Genomic DNA, 14,060 nt, shown 5'->3' with positions numbered 1-14,060 from the left:
GTGTAGGTCACAGACACTGCTTGGATCTGGTGTTGCTGTTGCTGTAGTGCAGGCTGGCTGCTGCAGCTCTGATTCAACCCCTAGCCTGGACACTTCCATATGCTGCAGGTGTGGCCCTAAAAAAGACAATAAACAAACAAACAAAAAAGTAATCCTCAAGGGGGAAAAGCAGCCCTATTTTCTTCCACTTACACAGAGTATGGCATGAATATTTTAATACATTATCTATCACTTACAAATCGACCTGATTTTTCATTCAATAACCCTATGTAGAAAAGGGGAACTTCTTACCTTTTAAAAGGCACAGCATTTTTCAGAACAGTTTCAACCTCAGCAACATCTGCTCTGGCAAGATCTGCCACAGTAAGAAACCCAGAAGCATAGAGGAATCTGGCTGTCTGTGCATTAAGTAAGGATACCCGGACCAGGTCACACAGCTCCCTCTGGATGCCAAATGTAAGACGCTTTTGAAATTGGGAAAGTAGTAGTTCCATGTTGTGCCAGCCTAGGCGGTTGGAAAACACTGTAATCATCCCTAGAATATCCAAAGAATATTTATTGAATTAAAAGTTCTAGACCAAAATTTTCCATTTCATTTCACTATTATTTTTTTCCTACAGAATTATAAAGTTTAATAAGTCCGAGTTGTAAATTAATAGGAGAGTAGATGCACATTAAGGGCCTAACTAATTGGGCAATAAATGTGCTAAACACATTAAATGTCATCTCATTGATTCTTTTTCTTTGCTTTTTAGGCCCACACCTGCAGCATATGGAAATTCCCAGGCTAGGGGTCGAATCGGAGCTACAGCTGCCGGCCCATACCACAGCCATAGAGATTCAGGATCCAATCCATGTCTGTGACCTACACCACAGTTCACAGCAACGCTGGGTCCCCCACCCACTGATAGAGGCCCAGGACCGAACTTGAATCCTCATAGATACTAGTCAGATTTGTTTCTGCTGCGCCAAAATGGGAACTTCCTCACTTTTAATCATGAACTTGACATTAGAAAAAAACCGAGGCAGAGTACATAAACACAAAACAAAAGCCCTCACTAGTTCATTCTTCTCTTGCTCTTCCTTACTTTCATTTTTTAGGAAGAAAGAACTTTTTTTCCTTTTATTTTTTGGCAGACCCACAACCTACAGAGTTCCCAGGCCAGGGATCAAATCCCAGCTGCAGTTACGATCTATGTGGCATCTGGGGTAATGTTGGATCCTTCACTCACTGTGCCAGCCCAGGATTGAACCCGCTTCCTGGCACTCTAGTGATGCCACTGATCCCATTGTGCCACAGTGGGAACTCCATAAGGAAGAAATAACTTTTAAAACAGGTAAAGACTTTTTCCATCTAGAGCAAAAAAAGAGAGCTAATTTAAATTTTCAAGGGCGAACAGGACTATTTCCAAAGAGTGAAGGTCCCATTGATGTTTTCTTTAAAAAAAAAAAAAATTTTGGCGTTCCCGTCGTGGCGCAGTGGTTAACAAATCCGACTAGGAACCAGGAGGTTGCAGGTTCGGTCCCTGCCCTTGCTCAGTGGGTTAACGATCCGGCGTTGCCGTGAGCTGTGGTGTAGGTTGCAGACGCGGCTCGGATCCCACATTGCTGTGGCTCTGGTGTAGGCCGGCGGCTACAGCTCCGATTAGACCCCTAGCCTGGGAACCTCCATATGCCGCGGCAGCAGCCCAAAGAAATAGCAAAAAGACCCAAAAAAAAAAAAAAAAAGTTTGCCTGACCCAATTCTACCCTCTTGAAATAAAGAGACCAGAGCAGCCAAATGTCACATCATTAAGAAAAATCACTTCCCTATGAAAAACCTAAGCTTAGAGGTAATCTAAGACGTTTGATGACAATGAATTGAAGGGTAAATGTCTCCCTTTTTACTACCCTCTCCTGGCATCTTTGCCTCAGTACTCTCTCATTTATCACAGACCTTCACAATTAAATGTCCTAAATAAATACACTCTCAAGCAGTCCAGGATTTCCCTCCTGAGGGCTTAAGGATTTTTTGGTAAAATCTGATCTAGAACTTCCTTTGTATACCTAGCTTAGAGAATAAGGGTTTAATTTCATTAAGGGAGGTCAGTATTTCCTTAGAGAAAAGATAATATTTAGAACAGTGAGATAGAAGTCCAGAAATCGCTCTCCACTTATAATCTACCTCAACAATAAGTATTCATCAGTAACTTGATGAGAAAGGGAAGACCATTGAGAATTGTGTCTGTTTCTTCTTATAACATGCAAAATTAAAAAGGGGGTGCAGAAAGGAGAGGGATGGTTACCTATACAAAATTATAGGGCTTGGCATGATCCCCTCACTTTAAGAGAAGCCTACAATAAAAATGAATTTGAAAAAAAGTAATCTTACCTTGACCTCAAACCACAGTCTGAAATAAATATGGAAACACATGTTTAACTGACCTGCATAAACAGCAGCTGACTGTTGTAAAGACTGAATCTGTCCACGACTGCATCCATATTTCTGATTAATTTCCTTTAAGGGAACTTCACTGATTAAATCTAATAGCACAAGACTGGTAAAAAACCTGGGAAGTAAATTACCAAAAATATGGTAAGAGATCACTTATGCCTACTATGAAAGTACAATGCATGTTGAGAAACAAGAAAAACCAAAAAAGACAAGAGATGGTTTATACCTCTGAGATGGTGAGAAGACTGCTAATAGGATATAGAATTAGCGGACAAAGAGCTCAATGTTCATAAAGTAACTTCTGACATACATTAGTACCATAGCAAAAAGTCAACATCTTTATAACAAAAAGATTTCTTTCATATTTATTTCAATATAGCTAACTAATTTTAAGAAATAAGACTTGGTTCAAAACATGTGAGGAGTTCCCATCATGATGTAGCAGAAATGAATCTGACTAGGATCCATGAGGCTGCGGATTCAACCCCTGGACTCACTCAGTGGGTTAAGGATCCAGAGTTGCTGTGAGCTCTGGTGTAGGCCAGCAGCTATAGCTCTGATAAGACCCCTAGCCTGGAAACCTCCATATGCCGTGGGTATGGCCCTAAAAAGACAAAAAGACAAAAAAAAAAAGTATGATGGCACAGAAATTTAAAAAAACACTTGATATGATTATATCATCTAATCAGATTTCAATCAAAATTTGATTATGAAAGTTTTGATGTGAAAGGCAATTGTGCCACATATAATCCAAGTATACAATTGTTAAAAAATTTATACTTGACTATGATGCAAATAATATGCTAAAGATTAATGCTTTAAGAAAAATAATTTCATTATATTTGAAAGAAGTTAAAGCCTGTGCAATTTCCCACCTGAATCTTTTAACTGGCTCTTCCTTACTGGCAATGAATCATTTCAATGGATGATACAAACCATACCCTCAAATGGAACCACACTATGTTGGCAGTTCTGATTCATACCTTCTTTAAAGGAAGGAAGTAATTAAATGTTACAATTTAAAAGTCTTGATATATAGTGGCTTCTTATAAGCTACAAAGAAGAAACCAAAATATCAATAAACTCAGTAAACACAAGAAGGTGAAAAATTTTTACTATATTGAGCCAAAACTTTTATTTTAATGGCAATGAAAGTGAAAACAATAAAGTAGATATCTACTGTACATCCAATACTGTATTAAATACTGGGCAGTCAAGGGTCCTTGATATTTACCTTTTATGGATGGCAATTTGTCGGTGCTGTCTCTCAGTTCTGGCTACAACTTTTCCTCTCACACAGCGAGCCAAGAACCCTTCTTCAACTCCTACTAGCTCTGCCACCCGTTTCATAGAAGCTGGCAACTTCTCCCATAAACAGAAAAATCGATACCAGTCAATGGTAGTCCAATCCTCAAACACAGGTGTAACCTAAAGGGAAGAAGAATCATTCCCATTACCTACAACTACTGCATTACAAAAAGGACAAAACTGTAAAAGTAAACTTCATATTAAAAACAAAGACCTCAGTATTTGGAAAAAGGTCTAAATGTGATAATGCCTCATTTATATGGAAATTGAAGGAGACCACTAATACAAGCTGGATTTTACAGAATCCAAGAACTTTAATAATAGGCACTTTTAATCTCAATTTTCTGATGTTAAATATAATCTTTAGTACCTTACATGATTTCAGAGAAAATAAAGAGAGGGACAGGGAGGAGGAATGAATACTCACAGTTGCTACAACATATTATCTAAAGTGTCCAGGATTCAACTCAAACCCCAAAAACAATGGTACACGAAAAGAACCAAGAACATGTGTCCCAAACAGAGGGGACAAAAGCAGGCAAAAGAAACACTTTTGAGAGGTTCCAAATGTTGGAAATATCAGGCAAAGACTTCAAAGCAGACATTATAAATACAGTCAAAGAACAAAAGAAAACCATGCTTAATTATGTAAAGGAAAATATGATGACAATGTCTCACCAAGTAGAGAATTATGAGTAAAGAGAAATGACTTTTTAAAAAAAGAGGCAGATGGGAGTTCCTGTCATGGCTCAGCGGAAAACGAATCTTACTAGAATCCATGAGGACGCTGGTTTGATCCCATCCTCCCTCAGTGGGTTAAGGATCTGGCATTGCCTTGAGCTTAGGTGTAGGTCGCAGAAGTGGCTCACATCCCACATTGCTATGGCTAAAGTGTAGGCTGGCAGCTACAGCTCTGATTCAACCCCTAGCCTGGGAACCTCCATATGCAGCGGGTGCAGCCCTAAAAAAGCAAAAATAAATAAAAAATGAAAAATGAAAAAAGAGCCAGATAGAAATTCTACAGTTAAGAAGTACAATAAATGATATGAACTATGCACTATAGAGTTGAACTGTAGATGCAAGCTGGCAAGATAAAGAATCAGCAAGCATGTCAATAGATTGATTGAGATTATGCAGATGTAGGAAAAAAGGATTAAAAATGAACAGAGCTGAGTTCCCACCATGGCACAATGGGTGAAGGATAAAGCGTTGCTGGTCAAAGCTGCAGCTCAGATTCGGTACCTGGCCCAGGAACTTCCATGTGCCACAGTGTGGCCAAAAAAAAAAAAAAAAAAAAAAGAACAGAGCCTCAAAGAAATGTGAGGAGTATTAAAGTGCACCAACACATGCATAATGAAAGTACCACAAGAAGATAAAAAGGAACAGGAAGAACATTTGAAGAAATTATGGCTAAAACCTTCCCAAATTGATGGAAAATTTTAGTCTACATACAGAAGGGATTAAGTGAATTCCAAGTGGGAAAGCTCAAAAAATATCCAACCTTGATGCATCATACACAAAATGTAAAATAACAAGGAAGAGAAAAAAAAATTTTTTTTTTGGTCTTTTTGCCATTTCTTGGGCCGCTCCCTCAGTGTATGGAGGTTCCCAGGCTAGGGGTCTAATCGGAGCTGTAGTCACCAGCCTACACCAGAGCCACAGCAACACGGGACCTACACCACAGCTCATGGCAACGCCGGATCCTTAACCCACTGAGCAAGGCCAGGGATCAAATCTGCAACCTCATAGTCCCTAGTCAGATACGTTGACCACTAAGCCATGATGGGACCTCCGAGAAAATTTTAAAAGAAGCAAAAGAAATACAACTCATCATATAAAGGCGAAAGTCAAAGAGATTAAGAGCTGACTTCTCACCAAAAGCAAAGGAGGAGCAGAATGACATAATCAAACTACTGAAAGAAAAAAGTCAACCTAGAATTTCATAAAGGAAAACTAACTTTATAAAATAAAGGCAATGATGAAGGCATTCCCAGTTAAACAAAAAAGAAACTTCATTTCTAGCAAATCTGTCTCACAAGAAATACTAAAGAAGTGGGAGACTTTAACACCCCACTTACAGCAATGGACAGATCGACCAGACAGAAAATCAATAAAGAAACACAGGCCCTGAATGAAGCATTAGACCAGATGGATTTCATATTTATAGGACATTCCATCCAAAAGCAACAGAATACCCATTCTTCTCAAGTGCACATGGAACATTCTCTAAGACTGACCACATCCTGGGCTACAAATCAAACCTTGGTAACTTTAAGAAAACCAAAATCAGGAGTTCCCGTCATGGCGCAGTGGTTAACGAATCCGACTAGGAACCATGAGGTTGCGGGTTCGATCCCTGCCCTTGCTCAGTGGGTTAATGATCCGGCGTTGCCGTGAGCTGTGGTGTAGGTTGCAGACGCGGCTCGGATCCCGCGTTGCTGTGGCTCTGGCGTAGGCTGGTGGCTACAGCTCCGATTCAATCCCTAGCCTGGGAACCTCCATATGCCGCGAGAGCGGCCCAAGAAATGGCAACAACAACAACAACAACAACAACAAAGAAAAAAAAAAAGACCAAAAAAAAACACCAAAATCATATCGAGCATCTTCTCAAACCACAACACTATATGACTGGAAATCAATGACAAGAAAAAAACTGCAAGACACACAAACACATGGAGACTAAACAACATGCTACTAAACAACCAATGGATCACAGAAGAAATCAAAGAGGAAACAAAAAAATACCTAGAAGCAAATGACAAACAAAAACAATGACACTCCAAAACCTATGGGATGCAGCAAAAGCTTATCAAGAGGCAATACAAGCCCACCTCAGGAAACAAGAAAAAGCTCAAATAAACAAGCTAACTTTACATCTAAAGCAGACCAATCACACATACTGAAATTGAAACTGTGACTACAAACAAAAGTACAGGACCAGATGGCTTCACAGGTAAATGCTATCAAATATTTAGAGAATCACTAATACCTATCCTTCTGAAACTATTCCCAAAAATTGCAAAGCAAAGGATAAACCCAAACTCATTCTATGAGGCCACCATCACCGTGATACCAAAACGAGACAAAGATACCACAAAAAAAGAAAACTACAGGCCATTTTCACTGATGAACATCAATGCAAAAATCCTCAACAAAATACTAGCAAACCACATCCAACAATACATTAAAAGGATTGTACATCATGATCAAGTGGGATTTATCCCAGGGAGGCAAGGGTTCTTCAATATCCAAAACCAATCAGTGTGATACACCACATCAACAAACTGAAGAATAAAAATCATATGGTCCCCTCAACAGATGTGGAAAAAACCTTTGACAAAATCCAACACCCATTTCTGATAAAAACCCTTCAGAAAGTGGGCATAGAGGGAACTTACCTCAACATAACAACAGCCGTATATGACAAACCCACAGCTAACATCATTCTCAATGGTGAAAAGCTGAACAAATTCGCACTGAGATCAGAAATAAGACAAGGATGTCCACTCTCACCACTACTATTCAACATTGTTTTAGAAGTCCTAGCCACAGTAATCAGAGAAGTAAAGGAGAAAACAGGAATCCAAATTGGAAAGGAAGAAGTAAAACTATCACTATTTGCAAATGACATAGTACTATACCTAGAGAATCCTAAAGACTCTACCAGAAAACTGTTAGAGCTCATCCATGAATTTGGCAAAGTCGCAGGATACAAAATAATACACAGAAATCGAAGGCATTTCTATACACTAACAATGAAAGAGCAGAAAGAGAAATAAGGGAAGCAATCCCGTTTACCATCACATCCAAAAGAATAAAATACCTAGGAGTAAACCTACCTAAAGAGACAAAAGACCTGTACTCTGAAAACTGTAAGACACTGATGAAAGAAATCAAAGATGATACAAATAGAAGGAAAGATATACCATGCTCTTGATTGGAAGAGTCAATATTATCAAAATGACTATTTTACCCAAGGCAATCTACAGATTCACTGCAATCCCTATCAAATCACCAAGGACGTTTTTCACAGAACTCAAACAAAATATGTTAAAGTTTGTTTGGAGGATTTTCCGTTGTGACTCAGTGGTTAACAATCTGACTAGGAACCATGAGGTTGCGGGTTGGATCCCTGACCTTGCTCAGTGGGTTAAGGATCCCGCATTGCCATGAGCTGTGGTGTAGGTCACAGAAACAGCTCAGATCCTGAGTTGCTATGGCTCTGGTGTAGGCCGACAGCTATAGCTCCGATTAGATCCCTAGCCTGGAAACCTCCATATGCTGCAGGAGCAGCCCTAGAAAAGACAAGGGAAAAAAAGTTTGTTTGGAAGCACAAAAGACCCAGAATAGCCAAAGATATCCTGAAAAAGAAAAAGGAAGCTGGAGGAATCAGGCTCCCTGACTTCAGACTCTACTACAAAGCAACAGTCATCAAAACTGTATGGTACTGGCACAAAGACAGAAATATAGATCAGTGGAACAGGATAGAAAGCCCAGAATTAAACCCATGCACCTACAGCCAACTTATCTATGACAAAGGAACCAAGAATATACAATGGAGAAGACAGCCTGTTCAATAAGTGGTGCTGGGAAAACTGGACAGCCACATGGAAAAGAATGAAATTAGAACACTCCCTAACACCATACACAAAAATAAACTCAAAATTGATTAAACACCTAGATATAAGACCAGACACTTTAAAACTCTTAGAGGAAAACATAGGCCAAACACTCTCCAACATAAACGACAGCAACATCTTCTCAGATCCACCTCTTAGAGTAATGACAGTAAAAACCAAAAATAAACAAGGGGGACCTAATTAAACTTAAAAGTTTCTGCACAGCAAAGGAAACCCTAAACAAAATGAAAAGACAGGAGTTCCCGTTGTGGCACAGTGGTTAACGAATCCGACTAGGAACCATGAGGTTGCGGATTCGGTCCCTGCCCTTGCTCAGTGGGTTAACGATCCGGCGTTGCCGTGAGCTGTGGTGTAGGTTGCAGACATGGCTCGGAGCCAGCGTTGCTGTGGCTCTGGCGTAGGCCGGGGGCTACAGCTCTGATTAGACCTCTAGCCTGGGAACCTCCATATGCCACAGGAGCAGCCCAAGAAATAGCAAAAAGACCAAAAAAAAAAAAAAAGAAAGAAAGAAAGAAAAGACAACCCACAGAATGGGAGAAAATCTTTGCAAAGGAATCGACTGACAAGGGATTAATCTCCAAAATTTGTAAACACCTCCTACTGCTCAATACCAAAAAAAAAGCAACCCCATCAAAAAATGGGCAGAAGATCTAAACAGACAGTTCTCCAAAGAAGACATACAGATGGCCAAAAAACACATGAAAAGATGTTCAACATCACTCATTATTAGAGAAATGCAAATCAAAACCACGATGATTTACACCAGCCAGAATGGTCAACTTACACCAGCCAGAATGGTCACCATTAAAAAGTCTACAAACAATAAGTGCTGGAAAAGGTGTGGAGAAAAAGGAACCCTATTACACTGTTGGTGGGATTGTAAATTGGTGCAACCACTGTGGAAAGCAGTATGGCGATTCCCCAGAAAACTAAACATAGAACTACCATTTGATCCAGCAACCCCACTCCTAGGCATCTATCCAGAGAAAACCATGACTCGCAAAGAGACTTGTACTCCGATGTTCATTGCAGCACTATTAGCAATAGCCAAGACATGGAAACAACCTCAATGTCCATCGACAGAGGAGTGGATCAAGAAGATGTGGTACAGATACACAAGGGAATATGACTCAGCCATTAAAAGGAATGAAATACCAGCATCTTTAGTAACATGGATGGACCTAGAAATTATCATGCTAAATGAAGTCAGTCAGTGAGACACCATCATCAAATGCTTTCACTGACATGTGGCATCTGAAAAAAGGACACAATGAACTTCTTTGCAGAACAGATACTGACTCACAGACTTTGAAAAACTTATGGTTTCCAAAGGAGACAGTTTGGGGTGGTGGAATACACTGGGGTTGTGGGATGGAAATCCTATAAAATTGGATTGTGATGATCATTGTACAACTATAAATGTAATAAATTCATTGAGTAATTAAAAAAAAACCAAAATACTAAAGAAAAGCTCTTCTGATTGAAAGAGAGTGACCCAAAACAGTATATTAACTCCACACACACAAAAAAGTGTCAACAAAGTAATTGGGTGGGTACTTGTAAAGACAGTGTTATTGCTTATTTCCCTTTTCTTTTCTTGACCGACATAAAAAGAAAGTATATAAAACAACATGTATAAAATGTATAAAAATACGTTTGACAATAACGGCCAAAACGAAGTAAGTGGGAGAGTGGGAGCAAAGCTATACTGAGATAGGAAATGGCAAGAGATATTAACTAAATCTAGAGAAACAAAGAAAACACAAATCTTAAATAATATAATTGACAAATATTACTTTATATAATCACTTTAAAATAAATTTATATTTAATCCTATTAATATCTTAATATTTATATTCTATAAATACATTTGATCTCCTTTCTTCTTTCAGCTTCTTTTTTTCCTTTTGTCCACTTCCATAGCCAGGGATTAAACCTGTGCCACAGAAGCAACCCAAGATGCTATAGTGACAGCATGAGATCTTTAATCTGCTGCACCACAGAACTCTCTTTCTCAGCTTCTTTGAAGATATAAAAAACATACAATAATAATTAAAACAGGGAGTTCCCATTGTGGCTCAGTGGAAACGAATCTGACTAGTATTCATGAGGATGCAGGTTTGATCCCTGGCCTTGCCCAGTGGGTTAAGGATCCAGTGTTGCCATGAGCTGTGCTGTAGGTCCCAGATATGACTCGGATCTGCTGTTGCTGTAGCTGTGACGTAGGCCAGTGGCAGCAGCTCCACAATAGCAGCAGCTCCAATTCGACACCTAGCCTAGGAACCTCCATATGATGTGGGTGTGGCCCTAAAAGGACAAAAAAATTAAAAATTAAAAATAGGGAGTTCCCGTCATTGCACAGTGGAAACAAATCCAACTAGAAAACATAAGGTTACAGGTTTGATTCCTGGCCTCGTTCAGTGGGTTAAGGATCTGGTGTTGCCGTGAGCTGTGGTGTAGGTCACAGACTTGGCTCGGATCCCTCATTGCTGTGGCTGTGGTGTAGGCCAGCAACTACAGCTCTGATTCAACCCCTAGCCTGGGAACCTCCATATGCTGTGGGTGAGGCCCTAAAAAGACCCCCCCCCCCCACAAAAAAAAAAAAACCCTTTAAAAAATGAAGAAAAAAATTGTCATGAGAACATTTAGCCTATTTTTGAAACAATTCTCTTCTTAATTTTTCTTCTCTATTCCCACCAGTACTACCTTAGTCAAGGAAAAGAGACAAGATATTCCCTTAGGGTATCTTTGATGTTTAAGATTATTTATAGGTATTTTCTCCCCATTTTCAAAAACATAATGAAGAAAGCATAACTTACCAAATAAACAATATGCAGATCATTCTCTAAAACAAAGCCCTTCATTGCTCTTTGGAGGTCAGCAAAAATATCCAAAGTATCAGCTGGAGAAAGTGAGGAAGAAAGAGTTGCTGAACCAAGGTGGGTTGGACGATACACATTTCCTGGTTTGGGTGTAGAGGAGTAAAAAACCAAATGTTAAAAATAAAATAAAACAAAATTCTGTCTTTCAGTATTCTATAATTAACCTTTTAGGCTCTGATAAATTTTACCAACAGAATCCAATGCATGGATATTTATGAGCAAACTCTATGCTAATTGTCTGATGTTGTTGAACAGCACTGATTTACTAAAAAATAAGTTGATATACTAATTTAAAAGTCAGTTTCCTTTTAAACTGCTTTAAAAGTCAATTTCCTTTTACTAAGCAGTCTTAGCGCTCTAAATCACTAAAGATGAAAAAGTGAGTAAATTGCAACTAAAAAGTCGTTATTTACCTTCTGTTCCATCACTAGCTTCAGAAATCTGGATGAATTCATTTTCTAGTAGCCACATTACACAGGCCTCAATTGCTCCAAGAAGAACAGAATCGTCATTATTCTGGACTTCCTGCTTCCCTTCTTTCATACTTGCAGCCAAAAATGTGCAAGAAGCATAAGTTTGTATATCTTGTGATGTACCTGCCACTCCACCAACTATTATCTGAGGCAAGAGGTTTGAAATTTTCTTTAGTTGTTTTAATAAGACACACATAGTATTTCATAATATAAAGGAAATTATTTTGCTGTCTTAAAATATCATCAGCATCTTGGAGCTTCTGCTGTGGCACAGCGGGTTAAGAATCCAACTGCTGCAGCTCAGGTCACTGCAGAGGCATGGTTCCATCCTTGGTCCAGCACAGTTGGTTAAAGATCTGGCCTTGCTATAGCTGCAGCTCAGGTGCAATTCCTAGCCTGGAAACTTCCATATGCCAAGGACATGGCCATAAAAAATATTACCAGCATCTTAATGTAGAGACTTTTTATTAACTCTTCCATTATCATTCATTATAAATGTAGATAACATCTACTGACAACATGAAAAGTTTTCCCGAAAAGTAGACATATTTTTTCATAAATAAGTGAATCATTATCTATCTGAAATGCAAGAATAACATAATTAAATTTTACATATACATATGTCTATATCATATATAGTACAAAGGAGGTATTGATGGCTCATAGTCATGAACCAAATCAAGTCTTCTGATCCTTCTTTCTGAAATATGTGGGCATATAAGACTGCTAGTATTAAGTAGTTCCCATCTGGAACAAGGTTGGGAATAGGTATAGAAAAAATCAAAGTGGCATCATGTAGACATCATTTTCCTAACAACTCTTCTATTACATACACTAATCTGCCCCTTTCCTTCATTCATTTAATTTATATGTGGAACATACCAAATTATTCTACACAGAGCTATTTCATTCTTTTTAATGCCAGCAAAGCATAATTTTACCAAAATTCATTGTTTCAATGGTATTTTGGTTGCTTCCAGTTTTTTCTTATTACCAATACAGCCATAATAAACAGTCCTGTGTATTTAATTTGATGAAATTTCATAAATACATGCCTAAGTAAGACTTCTAGATGTGAATCTGCTAGATAAATGGCCATGTGCTTTTTTTTTTTTTTAATTTTAGTAGGTAAGACCATGTTGCCCTCCAAAAGAGTTTCAGCACTATATGTGTACATACTTTCTACAAAGTGCTATCAATCACTTTGTTTTTTCCAACAGAGCTAAAGAGGAATGAGTACAGTACCAGTACCTCCACCACCAGCACCAAAACAATTAACAAGGCACGCTGGTATATGAATAGAAACTTTTTTTTTTTCTTTTTAGGGCTATACTCATAGCATATAGAAGTTCCCATGTTAGGGGTAAAATTGGAGCTGTAGCCACCAGCCTACACCACAGCCATAGCAATGCCAGATTCTTAACCCACTGAGGCCAGGGATCAAACCCACAACCTCATGGTTACTAGTCAGATTCATTTCCACTGCACCACAACGGGACTCCAGAAACATTTTTTAATGAATAAGTGATCATTAAAAGGGATCATCTTGAGGTCTCTGAGCAAAAGGTTTATGCTTTAATGTCAACAGGTATTAACTAGATGGAGGAACTAGGGTCCATTTTTGTCATCTTCTCTTAAAATTCAGAAATAATTTTTTAAAAATCTAAAAAACAAAAAGAACTATCTGGTATTTATGTTTTAATTCACTGTTTTGAAGGGGCTTGATATGGCACTAGCTGTATTAAACTCCAGGAAATAACTACATAAAATAGATGAGATTCAGACCTTAGAAGGCTATAAACTTATAAAGAAACACAAAGCTAAGATTTTTCACATATGAAATAGCTCTATGATTGTATTATAAGAACAAAAAAGCAAATGTAATTTAGTGAACTCTCTTTTACCTCCAAAATAGCTCTTATCATGCTCGAAGTTACTTCTTCTCCTTCTCGTCTTTGCAGACAGCTACTAACAGGTTTTAGAGATCCCTGAAGCAGGGCTATGCCTTTTGATTTCTCAGAGTTCTTACAAACTAAGATACTCTCACCTATAACCAAAAACAACATACAGTTGCAAAATCCCAACATATTTCCATAAGATACCTGCTAAAGAGAATTTTAATAGTCTTACTTATTTAAAAGGAAACAATAGATGCTAATGGCTGTTTTGCTCACAAAATTATCACTAATGATTTTATTTTCTGAATTTTGGATTGAAGAGGATAGGAATATGCTATACCAAAATACGCCACAAGAGCATAAGGATTATTTTAACCAGAAGGTAATCAACAGGCAGAAAACAAAGAAAGTGTTCTTTGCCCTCT

The 14,060-nt window shown here is 38.4% G+C and overlaps 1 protein-coding gene across 1 annotated transcript in view; it reads right to left on the bottom strand.

The window, feature by feature from the left end:
* The window catches only part of POLQ (DNA polymerase theta), a 127,496-nt gene that overhangs the window by 71,206 nt on the left and 42,230 nt on the right, over nucleotides 1–14,060 (bottom strand). The window contains exons 10-15 of the mRNA XM_047791315.1: nucleotides 13,642–13,784; nucleotides 11,678–11,882; nucleotides 11,202–11,344; nucleotides 3,669–3,862; nucleotides 2,425–2,549; nucleotides 292–535 (exon numbers count right to left, since the gene is read on the bottom strand). Of these exons, the coding sequence (XP_047647271.1) occupies nucleotides 292–535; nucleotides 2,425–2,549; nucleotides 3,669–3,862; nucleotides 11,202–11,344; nucleotides 11,678–11,882; nucleotides 13,642–13,784 (1,054 nt within the window). The remainder of the gene's footprint in view (nucleotides 1–291; nucleotides 536–2,424; nucleotides 2,550–3,668; nucleotides 3,863–11,201; nucleotides 11,345–11,677; nucleotides 11,883–13,641; nucleotides 13,785–14,060) is intronic.

This window comes from Phacochoerus africanus, chromosome 1 (assembly GCF_016906955.1).
Source record: "Phacochoerus africanus isolate WHEZ1 chromosome 1, ROS_Pafr_v1, whole genome shotgun sequence".
NCBI lineage: Eukaryota > Metazoa > Chordata > Mammalia > Artiodactyla > Suidae > Phacochoerus > Phacochoerus africanus.
This window is presented reverse-complemented; position numbering and strand designations above follow the sequence as displayed.